The 14,141-nt window shown below is 59.5% G+C and overlaps 1 protein-coding gene across 1 annotated transcript; it reads left to right on the plus strand.

Moving 5' to 3' along the window:
• Positions 1–3,181: 3,181 nt before the first annotated feature.
• Positions 3,182–10,831, plus strand: WNT6 (Wnt family member 6; the record flags this gene model as incomplete). The annotated part of the gene is made up of 4 exons (XM_079538784.1): positions 3,182–3,258; positions 8,003–8,223; positions 9,782–10,083; positions 10,370–10,831. 4 exons carry the CDS (start codon positions 3,182–3,184, stop codon positions 10,829–10,831), a joined length of 1,062 nt encoding a protein of 353 aa, XP_079394910.1.
• Between the last annotated feature and the right edge of the window lie 3,310 nt (positions 10,832–14,141).

The following is a 14,141-nucleotide window of genomic DNA, read 5'->3' on the forward strand; positions in this document are numbered from 1 at the left end:
CTTCCTTCCTTCCTTCCTTCCTTCCTTCCTTCCTTCCTTCCTTCCTTCCTTCCTTCCTTCCTTCCTTCCTTCCTTCCTTCCTTCCTTCCTTCCTTCCTTCCTTCCTTTTCCTTCCTTCCTTCCTTCCTTCCTTCCTTCCTTCCTTCCTTCCTTCCTTCCTTCCTTCCTTCCTCCTTCCTTCCTTCCTTCCTTCCTTCCTTCCTTCCTTCCTTCCTTCCTTCCTTCCTTCCTTCCTTCCTTCCTTCCTTCCTTCCTTCCTTCCTTCCTTCCTTCCTTCCTTCCTTCCTTCCTTCCTTCCTTCTTCCTTCCTTCCTTCCCTCCTTCCCTCCTTCCCTCCTTCCCTCCTTCCCTCCTTCCCTCCTTCCCTCCTTCCCTCCATATATCCCTCCTTCCCTCCCTCCATTCATCATCCATCCCTCCATCATTCTATCCATCGTTGACCCCTGTCTGACATCCAGCCTCTCTCACACTGCACTTTGGTGTACAGGGATCTCTGAAGCTGGCAATGGAGGGTCAGAAGCATCTTGAACGCCAGCAGCGAGGATCTCTGGGGACTCCCAAGGCCACAGAGGGAGTCTGTGAGAATCTCTGTGCCCATGGGTGCCAAAAATGTTGTCACACGGGGATGAGATGACCTCACTGAGGCATTCCTAGGGGTGCAGCATGCACAGATGTGAAGGTGTGGGCTGGGGTCTGTCCCCATGCAGCCCCAGTGTCCCCCAGCACCTGCCTGCCACTCCACACCATTACCCCGCGTCCGCAGAAGGGGACCTTGTTGTTTTAATAAGATCATTCTCCTCCCGCCGTGAGGTCGCAACCCCAGGCTGATGACATCACATGGTGCTGCCATGGGGACGCCGGGATGTCACAAAAACAGCGCGATGACCTCACTGCAGGAGCGGGAGATGGGCCAGGCCGGGTTTGATCACCGATGTCCTCGGAGCGAAGGCGGGAGGGATGCTGGGAAAAGTATGCGGCTGCTGCGCGCCGCGCTGTTTGGGTTGGAAGTGGCCACACTTTCCCCTCAGCAGGGAGGGCCAGTGCCCTCCGTTACCCCCCATGGGCCCCCTGGTTGTGGCTGGGGGGCCACGATATCAACACCCCGCAGCTGGACCGCGAAGCACCCATGTGCCTCCACAGCCCACGGCATCACCGCTTGGGGACCCACAGCCAATGGGGTCCTGGGCTCCCCATCTCTTCTGCACAGGGTGTAGGGATGGCTGTGTGCTCCCCAGCACCTCCCATCATTAATTTCCATCAGTGGCCAAGAGGGTCCAGGGCGGGGGGGTGGGGGGTGGTGGCAGAGAAACACAGCACTTTCCCCCTGATAGCAAAAATAAATACATTAAAATTCTTGCAGGAGGCAGAAGAATGCAGGACGGCAGGAAAAAATTGTTTTATAATTTGTAATAACACAAAAGCCAGAGGGGGGGGGGGGGGGGGGGAGAATGATGAGCTGTGAGAGGCGAGGGAAGGCTGAGACAAAGGGCTGGCTGTGGCAGAGAGGGCTGCTTCTTGGTGGCGGTCCCCTGAAGGATGGGGTCCTTTGTGTCCCAGTGCAAAGGAGGTGTCCTGGGGTTGCATGCTGCCATGGCTCCTGCGTGGGTCTCAGCATCACTGTGCCTCGGTTTCCCTTTCTGAATGGTGTGTCATCAGCCGCATACCCCCACAGGGGACAGACAGTTCACCCCATGTCTGACACGGCAGTAGGGACGTGACAAGGCGAGCCGCTGTGTGCCAGGCACGCACCTGCTGCTGAGATGGGCCCCCCCTTTTGGGATGAAATCAAAGGGATTTTTCTGCCCTTAGGAAATCAGATAAAGGCTTCTCACCTGCCCCGTGCTCCCTTTGCGGTGCAGATGAAGGCAGCAGGGAGCTCAGAGAGGGGGACAACAGGCGTTTTCAACACAGTGGCAGATGAGTCGTGTGTCACTGCAGCACAGTGTCAGCCTCAACAGGGATGTTCCCTCCTCGGGAGCTGCCTATCCATGTGTCCCCCCCTAATCTCAAGGCAACGAGGAACTCATGGGACAGATGGGATAGAAATTGGTGGTTGGTGGGTTGGTGAAAGACCCCAGGAGGTGGACACGGTGCTGAAGCACAGATGCAGTCCCCAGTCCCTCAGATGCTCACGTCCCTGTGTCCCCATAGATGGAGAGAGGAGAGCTCGAGGCTGGTCACCATCCCATGGGTGCAAAGCTGGAGGCAAGAGGACAAGAGGAACCTGGGCTGAACCCTGGGTAATTGTTCCCAAGGCTGTTTGGGGGAGTTAAAATTGAGGGGGAGCCTATGGGCATTGACCATCCCATCTCCAGCCCTGTCGTGTACCCCTGCTCCCTCCTCAGCCCCTCACCTCCTCCTGCCCAGGATAGGTCCTGATGCCTGCTTGAAGCCATGCTTGGGGCTGCCTTTCTCCCAGCCCCAGCTGCACCTGAGATGAGATCACCTTTACCAAGCTGCTTCCCCCCATGCTCCTCTCCTGTACCTTCTCTGCTCTGTTTGCTCCTGGGGAGCTCCTTGTCCTGTCACCCCTTTACCCCAGGGGTGGCTCTGCAGAGTACGAGTGGATCTGAGTGCTGAGAGGCGCTTGGGGGTGTCTCTTGTCATGGTCCCCAGCTGAGACAGCCTGATGCAATGCCAGTAGTGCCAGGATTGTGCCAGGCAGACCCCACTGGAGAGAGGAAACCAGGGCACCGCAGGGTTGCCAGGTGTGGCAGTGGGCACCGGGCAGGGGTGCAAGGGGAAGTGGACACCTCGAGGGCAGGCTGGACAAGGCAGAGCAGTTCTAGGAGCCCGGGCGAGGCTGTGCCAAGCACGGCAACGGGGACGTGGTGACAGGCAAGCCGCTGCCACCGTCCGTGCCCACGCCGTGCCCAAGGTCTGCGTGCACGGATCTGCGTTTGGCATCCCGGAGTCCCCCGCCCGGCCCGCCCTGTCCGTCCCCCCGGGCTCCGGTTTCCCTGTCGGAGGCAGATGCTTTCGCAGCCCTGTCCCTCCTCCTCCTCCTTCTGCGGAGCAGCCTCCTCGCCGCGCTCCAGCCGCCCGGAGGTGCCTGCCCAGCCCGGCCCCCCCCCCGGCCCCGCTGCGCCGGGCTGGCGGTGGGAGGCAGCGGGCAGCCCCGCAGCCCTCCGGGGGCTCGGAGGGGGCTCGGCTCTCCCGACTGGCCCCCAACCTTGGCAGAATGTTGCCCCGCTCTCGGACCCAGCTGGGGCTCTTCTTCATCCTCCTCTGCCCCGCCAATATCATCGGGCTCTGGTGGTGAGTATAGGGCATCCTGGGGGGGCTGACGGGGAGGGGGATTGCCGAAGGTTTCGCTGGATCGGGGACTGAGCCCTCGAGTAACCGCTTCGGTGGGGACAGCGGTGGGGCAGAGCCAGTCTATGGGGTGTGCGCTGCCTGGTTTGGGGTCCCCATAACCGGTGTCGGGGGGCAGAACTGCGGAGGGTTTGGGGACGAGGCCTCTCCCCCACAGCCTCTCCCCGCACCCCGAGCACTGAGTGCCTTCGGGGCAGGGAGGGGCCTCCAGACCCCTCCAATAAGTCAACTTTAATTAAAAGCCCGAGGGTCCCCACGGCGTCCCCTGGCCGCGGCGGGGACAAAACCCCCGTTTGTAGTGGTGCCTTCATCAAAGGCAGCAGGAACGGTGCCTCGCAGGATCCCGGAGGGGGTGGGGGATTCATTACAGAGCTGGGACCCAGCCTCGGAAAGCCCAGGTATCTGTCGAAACATGAACTATTTAAATCTATTAAGAATTTCACCCAGCCTGTCTTTATCCGGTTTTAAGTGCTTAGATTCCAGCTCCCCGGCGTGCCGTCCGGGCTATCATTCATTATCTGAGGCTATTCGTCTCCACATTGTCACACTCTTTTGACCCCTAAAATAAAGTTTTCCGTAAGCCTTTCCCCTCCCGTTCCCCCGCACTCCCGGCACCGATTTATTCCGCAGCTCCATCCCCTCCACCAGCGCGGGCAAAATGGGGGGGGGGAGGGCTCGGTGGGTACAGATGGTGCCGGCATTGTGCTGGCAGAGTTGCTGGGGAAGGGGTTAAATCGGGTCGTGGCAGGGTTTCGGTGCAGAAAGCCCCGGCAGGGTACGTTGCGTGCCGCACTCCCTGCTCCCCACCGCTCGCCTCCGGACATCTGCGCCATCCCGGGGCACGCTCCCTCCCGCCGGCTGAGCGCTGCGTTATTTCCTTGGCTCGCTCTCAGCCCGCTGCTTTGCGCACGCAAAAGACTGTCCCTCCATCCGTCCCGGGGTTTGGTGGCGGCGGGAGAGCTTCTCTTTGCTGTCCCTCGTGCGCGGGGGTCTCGGCTTTATGCCTTTGCACAAGAACGCTGAGGGCTGAGAAAGAGCATCCTTACTGCAGTCGGGTGTCCTCAGGGGGATCGCTGAAGATACAGGCACGCTCATCCCCTGTGCGCTGCACCCCTATGTCTGAGGAGAGGCAGGGGGACAGAGGGACAGGCAGACACACAGACCTTCTAAATTCAGAAGGGAGAGTGGTGTCAACAGGGAAGCTGTGCCATCGTGCTGCAGGGCACTGTTTGCACCAGGCTGTAGTCTTAGGAACCCAAGGCATATTCAGGGCAAGATTTTGGCTGAGAGGATTTGTGCCCCCGGCCACTCACACAGCTGTTCCTGCTGATGTGTCACCACTGCTGCTGGCTCCCGCTCACCTGCAGCCCCCCAGCCGACCAAGTTGTTCTTAGAGGCATTTTGGGGTGAATGAAGTCAGGAGATAAAAGAAACAGCCCCAGCATCAGAGCAAGGAAGAAAAGAATCCCCAGCACCTGCAGTGCCTTGGTCTGTCTGTTGGCACCCATGGGCTCCCTCTGCTGCACCCTACCAAGGGATTCGTGGTCCCTCTCTCCAGAGCCACCCACTGTGGGCTCCGTGCACCAGCAGCCTCCTGTTTTGCTCAGCCACCTGACCAGCACCACGCTGGTACAGAGCACGGCTGAGCCTGTAAGGGCAGGCTGCTGGGCTGGCATGCTCTGGGTGAGCACTGTGAGTCACTTGCTGAGCTCAATGACCCACAGTCGCCACCCGGCTGCCCTCAGCCCCCTAGTGCCTGCAGGCCATTACGGGCATGCCCCAACCCTGGCACGGCCAGTGTGGGTGCCCTGTCCTGCAGGGCAGTCACACTGAGCAAACACCCCTTTCTTCCCATCCCAAGGTATTCCAGGCTTGGTCACAGCTTTGTGGCCACCACCTCCATGGGTGCGTTCTCCAGGAGCTCAGCTCTCAGTGCTTGTATCCCACAGCTCTTTTCTCCACAAACAGGTGCAGGAAAACCTCTGGGCTCAGGGGCTTAGCTGGGCACCACAGGTTGCTGCAGCTTTGAGCTGGGATAGAGACATGAGTGCAAGGCGAACTGCGCCTTCACCATCCTGCAGAAGGGTTCCACATTTCCTCCATGAACATTATCTGGTGCACTGAAACTCAAAGCACAGCCAGCATCCTCTTTGCTAGGAGACATCCCTATGCCTCTGCTTCATACTGCATGTCAGTAGCACAGCCCCAGGCCAGTGGGATGGGAATATGCCCTTTTGGGAAGGAGTAGGGAAGCTAAATACAACACTGATGTGCACCTTAGCATCCCTGGAGCATCACCCCATCACCTGCCTGCAAACCAGGACCCCACGGGCTCTCCTTGTGCATAGTGCCTAGCACAGGAGCCCTGCTCCATGCTGTCCAGGGTGCCTGAGGGGTGAGCAGGATTTGTATCAGGTCCTTCAGCCTAAGATTTTGGTTCGGAACTAGGCTGGAGTCTCCATCACCCTGAGGACAGGGCTTTATACCAGAAGCTGCAACTTGGGCTTCCTGAGCATCCCTGGGTGCAGACTCTGGGAACCAATGGGGTGGCAGCTGCATGTCAGTGGGGAAGAAGGTTTTTAGGGAAGGTTCAGGTTCTCTGCCATGCCTCATTTTCCCCTTTTGGTAATAGGGGCTGAATCCCTTGCTAGGAAGCACTGCAAAAATCACTGCAGTCTGCATTCTGAGGGGCTGCCACTGTGTGCCATTCCAGCAGTGGGCGCAGAGATGCTGCGGGGGTACTGAGCTCAGAGAGGGGCTGCAGAAGTGAGGTGCCCTGGGTGGGCTGGGGGGGCACACTGGCGACCCAGCTTCATCACCAGGGCAGGGGGAGGAGTGCCCGGCGGCAGAGGTGGGGCACCTTAATTGTAGATGCGGGAGGCCTTGGAGCAGGACAAGCTCAGGCAGATCTGGGCCCCGCGCTGGAGCCCTTGCCAAAGCAGTAGCAGTTTGGCAGCATTTTTCTTGCCCTCGTCCCCCCCCCCCCCCCCAGCCCCACAAAGCAAAACAGCTCTTGGGCTCCCAGCGGCTTCCCCTCACAAAAAAGCAGAGCCCAGCGGAAATTAATATTGCACCGGACTTAGGCAGCCCATCCCATGCCTCGCTGGGTTGGCCGGGGCTGACGGCCAGGGGTGGGGACCCCCGCGGTGCCGCTGGGGTCGAGCGCTCCCCATCCTGCCGGCCCCTCTGATCCAGCACGGCCGGGGTGAGCCACAGTTCAGCATTTGATCTGAGGGCCCGAGGGCTCATGCATCGTTTTTATAAGACGTACAAAGAGTCCTTGCTTAATGAAAGTCCCATCCCCAGCTCCCCTTCTTCCCCACCCCGCTGGATCAGCCAGACGAGCCTTCCCAGGCTGGGATGGGAGCTTGAATGTCCATATGGATATCGTGGGGTGGGATAGGATGGGACAGGATGGGATTGGACGGGATGAGATGGGGTGGGATTGGATGGGACAGGCTGCCCACATGCCTCAGTTTCCCTATATGCAGATGACTTAGGAAGGAACTGGGCGTTGCTGTCCCATGATGCTCCTCCAGTAGCCCACCAAAAGGACACCAAACTGTGGGCTCTGAGCTCCCCAGCAGGCCCATGGACTTGCCTCAGTTTCTCTGCTGGCAGCCAGACTCACGGGCTGCGCATTGCTTTAGTCCTTTAAATGTCTGGCCGAAGTATCAGGGCCCATTTTCCTGGCTGAGAAGACATGTCAACCCACACCCAGCCCTGCTCACAACGTCCCCATCCCAACCTCTGTCCCTATCTGTTCCAGGAATGGGTCAGCCTGATCCAGAGTAGGTGTGGAGCAAGGGCAGCCTGCGCAGAGCTCGTACCCCAAAACTAGGCTGTTGGAGGGACTTTGTGCTTCCTGCAGCCTGGTGTCCCATACACAGCCCCCAAGCTGTGAGAGGGAGAGAAAAAAGGAAACCCAGGACATACTTAAACACAGAGATTCATCTTGTGATTTTTGAGCCCCTGGGGCTTGGCCAGACTATAAAGGCTTGTCTGGGTTTGGAAGCGGCACTCAGCAGCAAGTGGGGCTGCACCCAAAAACACGGCCTGGGAGTTTTCACTTCAGGAGGGGAGGGGGATGGCATGCAGTGCCTGGGATGGGACACTGCTGGCACAGGGATGAGAGGATCTGGCTCGCACACTGGGGCACATCAGCTTCCCTTTGCAATTCAGGTGGCCCAGGGCCATGTGCCGGCCAGAGGTAACGGCACTGTGGGACGGGCAGCGTGGGCAGGAGGCTGTCAGCACACGGCATGCCCGCCCTCTGCCCGAGGCACTGCTGGGCCATTGCCCACCCCGGCACGGGGCACGGGGCACGGTGCCGGCAGCTGTGCAGCTGTGTGAGGGCACTCTGGGCAAAATGTGTGGGGGAAGTACAGGAATTTCTGTAGCCGGCGGCGTGCCGTTGTGCTCAGGCTTTGCCTTCCAGCCTGAGATGCATGCGCCGCTCTCCAGCTGTGCTGGCGAGGAGCTGCTTTTGGCAGGGCCCCAGCTGAGACTTGCCCTCCCGCGCTGGGATCAGCAGAGCCAGCACCACCCTCCAGCCCCACAGCTTGGGCTCTGCCCCATCCCCATCCGGCTCTGCAGGGCACAACATCCCCCATACGCTGGGTGTCCCCGGCGGTGGATCTGGCCATGCCCGGTGCTGGTTTTGCTCTGCTCACTGTCCCTCCTGCAGGGCAGTGGGGAGCCCCCTGGTCATGGACCCCAACAGCATCTGCCGCAAGACGAAGCGGCTGGCAGGGAAGCAGGCGGAGCTGTGCCAGCTGGAGCCAGAGATCGTGCAAGAGGTGGCCAAGGGCACCAAGCTGGGCGTGCGGGAGTGCCAGTACCAATTCCGCTTCCGCCGCTGGAACTGCACCAGCCACAGCAAGTACTTCGGCAAGATCCTGCAGCAGGGTAAGGTCCAGCTTCACAACTCCTAAAAAACCACAGCCCCCGGGCTTTGCACCTCCTGGCACAACTGGGGCAGAGCCGGAGCGTGTGGACGTGTGTGCACGCAGAGGGGGTTGCTCAGAGCTCTGTGGTGCAGCCAAGCTGCCGGGACATGTCTCCCTGTGTTGTAATGAAGCAATTAGCGATGCTCCCAGACAGCGCGGGGCTGCGCACAGCCCAAGAATGCACCCTCGTCTGGCAGTGATTTACTGCTCCCTCAGGACCCCGCTATGTGGGGAGGGGAGGGGGCCTGGGTGGGAGGTGGCCCTGCAGGTGCCTAGACCATGCAAACCCCTTGTCCTGCCCCTGGGGCATCACCTCTGTGTGCACTTCCCATGCCTGAGGCATGGCTGTAGGGCAGGATGAGCCAAACCCATCCATTGGTCCAACCCAACACCAGTGCAACACCAGGGTAGGGGGCTGAGCAATCAAGAGGAGGGGAGAGTGCTGTGCTAGCAGGATCACTTCCATGGGCATCGGTCCCACATCAGTCCCTGTGCTGGGGGGAGCATGGGTGCTGGTGCAAAACCAGGAATCTGCTCTTGGAGCTGATCACTGGGGACAGGAGGGACAGCTGTTCCCTAGTGTGCAGCTGGAAAAGCATCAATGTGCCCAGTTCCCTTTCTTCCCACAGACTCCCTCAATTCTGAGAGCATTTCAGGGCGTGGGATGTGGAAACAGCCCTCCTGCAGGCCATGTGTGCTGTCCTTCCCTCCCTGGCCCATCCTCAGCACCACACAGCACTCCCCTGCAGCACTGCAAGGACACATCCCCTGGCCAGCTGTGTCCCAGCTGTAGGGAGTGAGTGACAGTGCAGGGCTAGGGGGGCAACCTGAGAGCTGCTGCGGTTGGCAGTGAGCAAGCAGCTGTGCATGTGTGCAGGGATGGGGTCACCATGACAATGTGTCACACATCTCCATCACATGTGTGATATGTTGGTGGGTCAGGATGCATGTGGGACACGGTGCAGCAATGCTGCTGGGGCTGCTCCTGGCAGGATGAGGCTCCCAAATTTTGCCACAGATATGAGGAGACACTGCGTTCCTGCTTCTGTTATCAGAGTTGACTCCAGTGACCACGCCGGTGCACCTCCCCAAATCCCCTTTCCCTCTCTATATGGATTGCAAAAAGAGTTACATCTGCCATTGCCCTTCCCCTCTGTCCCCATGCCACCCTAATTAAATGTGTCCCCACCCCCTGCCAGCCCTGCCCTGACAGCCACCTGGCACAGGGTAACCCATGAGCCCCCCAGCATGGTGCTGCACCCCTGCTGCCAGAATCCCCCGCTGGCTGCGGCTGCGAGCGGCAGGTCCGGGCAGGGGAAGGATGCTTGGAATTTGTGTCCCGGAGCAGAGAGAGACAAGAGCAAATACTAATAATAAATAATCCTGTGGGGTGGAGGCTGTGCTGGAGCAGGGAGGGGGACGGGCAGAGACCCATGGCAAAGCGAGTATGGGGGGGAGCAGGCAGGATGGCATCCTCACTGTCACCTCGCACCATGTCCCCTTCTGTCCCCCTGCAGACATCCGGGAGACAGCCTTCGTGTACGCCATCACGGCGGCTGGTGTCAGCCATGCCATCACACAGGCCTGCAGCATGGGCGAGCTGCTGCAGTGTGGCTGTGAGCTGACACGGAGCCGGGCACCCCCATCACCCACGGCTGGGCCGGGCACCGAGGGCACAGCCTGGGAATGGGGGGGCTGTGGGGACGACGTGCAGTTTGGCTATGAGAAGTCGCAGCAGTTCATGGATGCCAAGAGCAAGAAGGGGAAAAATGACATCCGTGCACTCATTGATCTGCATAACAACGAGGCTGGGCGCTTGGTAAGGCTCCATGCACACCCTGCTCTCTTTAGCATTACCTTACACTCCTTTGGGTCATCATCCCTGCAGACCCCAATACGGTCTGGAAGTCCTTTGGGACTTCTGTCCATCCTCCCCTGGGTGATATATTAGACTGGGTATGGAGGGATACAGGGATGAAGGAATACAGGGGTGCTGGGATTCCGGGATGCAGGGATGTAGGAATGCTGAGATGCAGGGAGGTCGGGATGCAGGGAGGTGGGTACCAGGGGAATAGCAGGGACTCAGCACTGCCGTCTGTCCACAGGCAGTGCGCAGCTACATGAGGACAGAGTGCAAATGCCACGGGCTCTCGGGCTCCTGCACGCTGCGCACCTGCTGGCGCAAGATGCCCCATTTCCGCGAGGTGGGCGACCGCCTGCTCGAGCGCTTCAACGGCGCCTTCAAGGTGATGGGGGGCAATGATGGGAAGACCCTCATCCCGGTGGGCGACAACATCAAACCTCCCGACAAGCAGGACCTCATCTACTCAGCCGACTCGCCTGATTTCTGCTCTGCCAACCGCAAGACGGGCTCGCTGGGCACGCGGGGCCGCGTCTGCAACAGCACGGCCATGGACACGAGCGGCTGCGACCTGCTGTGCTGCGGGCGCGGGCACCGCGATGAGACCGTGGTGCTGGAGGAGAACTGCCTGTGCCGCTTCCACTGGTGCTGCGTGGTGCAGTGCCGCAAGTGCTCTGTCCGTCAGGAGCTCAGCCTCTGCATCTGATGGCCTCTCCGTGAGGCGGGGACACTTGGGGGGCCGCTCCCGGGATGGTGCCGAGGGCACAGGGACACAGAGACGTGATGCAGTGGGACCTTATGGGCTGGGGGACTGTGATCCCAGCTCTGCGATTGGATGTCCCTGCAGCGTGGGGACGCTACCCAGCATCCCCACGGCCCTGCAGTGGGGCCGCAGTGCGGAGCTTCGTCTAATAAAGCTATTTAAAGCCGGTGTGCCCTCTGCTCACCTCTCCCAGCAGGCACCGCCACCTGCCCCAACACTGTGGTGATGGGTTTTGTGCATGTTGTCGGCATCCTCTGCTCTTCTCAACTGCCTCCAGCCACCTCCGCTGCAGGGCCTGGCATGGCAGAGCCCCATGCAGTGCTGCTAGCACCTTGGGGTTGGTGGCATGCGAGGCATTCGCTTGGTGTGCCATGGGCCATGTGCAGCCTCACCTGGGCGGCACAGTGCCAGGCGGGGCTGGGGAACCTGAGCAGCCCATACCCTGCTGGGCAAATGCGGGGCAAGAAGCAGCAGCAATGCCCACCAGCAGACCCTGGTGACACGCTCCTTGTCCACCCCATCCATCAATGAGAAATCAGGGTGTTGCTGAACCATTAAATTGGCCCAGGGAGCACTGGGGCGGAAGCATCTACATGTCAACTGCAGCTTTAGAGTTGGAAATTCCCTCCTGGCTCCAGGAGAGGGGCGGCACACGGGGCTCCCGGGAACTCCCGGCCGCACGCACGGCCCTGGAGCACATGGGTGTGTGTGCCAAGGTGCGTGTGTGAACAGGCAGCTGCAGTGTGCACGCTCAGGTTGCACGCCCACTCATGGTCATGCCTGCACGTGGGCATACGATTCCATGCGCGCACTCTTCGCTGTGTGTGTGAGAATCTTGTGTGTGTGCAAAAGGTTTGCCCACGTGGCTCCATGCATGTCCGTCAGTGCACGGCAAATTGTCGGCATGTGTTTGTCGGTGACCCCATGTGTTTGCTTGCATGTATCTTAGCTCTGTGTCACCGCTGCTCTCCCTCTGCACCGTCCCAGTTGCTCTGAATGCTGACTCGCTGGGAGATGTCAGAGTGCAGAGGCTGTGCTGTGGCTGGGAACACTGTTCCTTGGCTCCATCCCAGTCTTCCACAATCTGCTTTCCCGGGGGCTGCCTCAGTTTTCCTACAATGGGCTGAACGCGCATGGCACTGGAAGACTGGATGCCACCTAAAGCCTGGGGAAGGCAGGATGCTGTTGTATGGGGTCTGACCTGTGTCCTCCCTGCCATTGCCCCAGAGGTTGAAAACCCCAAAAGCCAGAAACGTAGAGGGAGAGGAACCTGGAAAACCAAGATTCCAGCGTCCTGGGAAACCTCATTTCCCTAGCAGCTCCCAAATGCCCAGCAGTGCCCCGGGGCTCCCTAGATCCTCTCCTCTCCAGACCCTTAGAGACCCCCCCATAACCCCCAAAGCCCCGCAGCATCCCTACCGTAGCCGTGGCAACGCGGGATGTGCGATGCGGGACGGGGCGCTTTGCGGGGCGCCGGACGGCCGCTAGGGGGAGCCACGGCCCGGCCGGGGGGGGCTGGGGTGCGTGGGGATGTATGGGGGTGGGCACGGGATGGTTGTGTATGGAGGGACATGGTGGGGTGTGGGGGGGAATGATCGCAGATCTTGGTGCTGGGCAGTGCAACTGCAAAGTTTCTGAAGGGAAAAAGGGAAGTAGATAGTATTTTGGTTTAAAATAATAACAGTGCCCAAGTGCTGCAATGTTAATGGCTTCATTTTTATTTATTTGCTTTTCGAATGGGATGAGCACAATTTTCCCTTCAATTGCTTGAGCTGAAAACAGCCAGACAGATTAATTCAATCAAACTTGGGAAAAAAAAAAAATCCCGTCTGGACAGAGACCAAAAAGTAGAATGTTTTGGCCAAAAGAAAAAAAAAAAAAAAAAAAAAAAAGGCTTTTTAGGAAAGTTTGTAGTAATACAGACGGGGAGGATCCAAGCCCGGATAGTGGCTTGGCTGAGGGAAAGCTCAGATGGCAGCACCCAAAAACATCCACAACCTCTGAGAAGTCCCAGCCAGAGCTCCCACCGCCCTGGCAGTGCTCTCCTGAGGGTCCCCACGTCCTCCCAGCCCCTCCAGGCACCTGCTGCCACCACCCTGCTCTGTCCCTGCTCTCTCCAGCTCCAGGGACAGGTGTTGCCTGTACAGCCATGGGACCCCATCCATTTTGAGCTGCCCAGCACATCCCCAGCCTTATGCCCCCATCACCACCCCAGCCACAGCACGACCCCAGGGATGTGCTGTCCCTGCCAGAAGCAGGGCTCTGGGCTCACTGCCACATGGGTCCTCTTCCCAGCCTTACCAGCATCCCGACTCACAGGCTGTCCCAGCCCCTGGCAGCTGGGCGGACAGGCTGGGCTGGCTGTGTGGCCGGGTGGCTCGCACCTGAGTCATGGCAAGCAGCCCCAGGCAGGTCGCCGGCCATGAGCCAGGGGGAGGGCAGTGATGCTGGAGGCTCTGTGGTGAGTAATGCCACTGCCAGGGGCATGGTCATCCCATTCCCACCCCAAACATTGACTCATGCAGTTGTCACTCCAGTCCCATAGGCAGGGGAAGTAGGAAGACGGTGAGGAGTGAGCTGCATGGGTTCCTTCCTCCCCCTCCTCCTGCTCCAGGTCCCCATGCTGCTGGCATCAGGCTGATGCTGGTGCACCTGTCCTGATGCTTCTCCACCACCATCCATCCAGCTCCACCACACTCAGGGATTCCCTGGTGCTCCCTCCTGCACTGACCTCTATGAGATTGTCTATGGACATCCCAAATCCCCATGGGTTCCACAGAGTCCAGTGCCAAAACCTGGAATGGTTCTGGTTCTCTGAGCTGTACGGCTTAGGGATAGATTGTCCCAAAGCAGAAGGGGCTAAAGAGTCTGAGGTTGCCCAGAAGAGCTGTGGATGTACCATCCCTGCAGTGCTCAAGGCCAGGTTGGATGTGGCTCTGGGCATGCTGATATATTGAGAGATGCTTCCATGGCATTGGGGTTGGATGATATTTTCATGGTCCTTTCCAAAGCGCAAAGAGAAAGAAGCGGGGGGGGGGGGGGGGCACCTTGGTTGGGCAGGGGGGTGGGAAGGACAGAGAGGGAGGGAGGGAGGGAGGGAGGTGTGTGTGCGGTGAGGGGTGGATAGCTGTTTCCAATCCCCTGCATAGAGCACCTGCTCATGTACCACAAAAAGTGCTGAAGTGTTTTACCCCAGGCAGTGCAGCCCACAATGCCCTGTGCCAGCACTTTTCTTGCCAGCCCTGTGCCCTCT

Source organism: Tetrao urogallus (assembly GCF_951394365.1).
Source record: "Tetrao urogallus genome assembly, chromosome: 8".
Classification (NCBI taxonomy): domain Eukaryota; kingdom Metazoa; phylum Chordata; class Aves; order Galliformes; family Phasianidae; genus Tetrao; species Tetrao urogallus.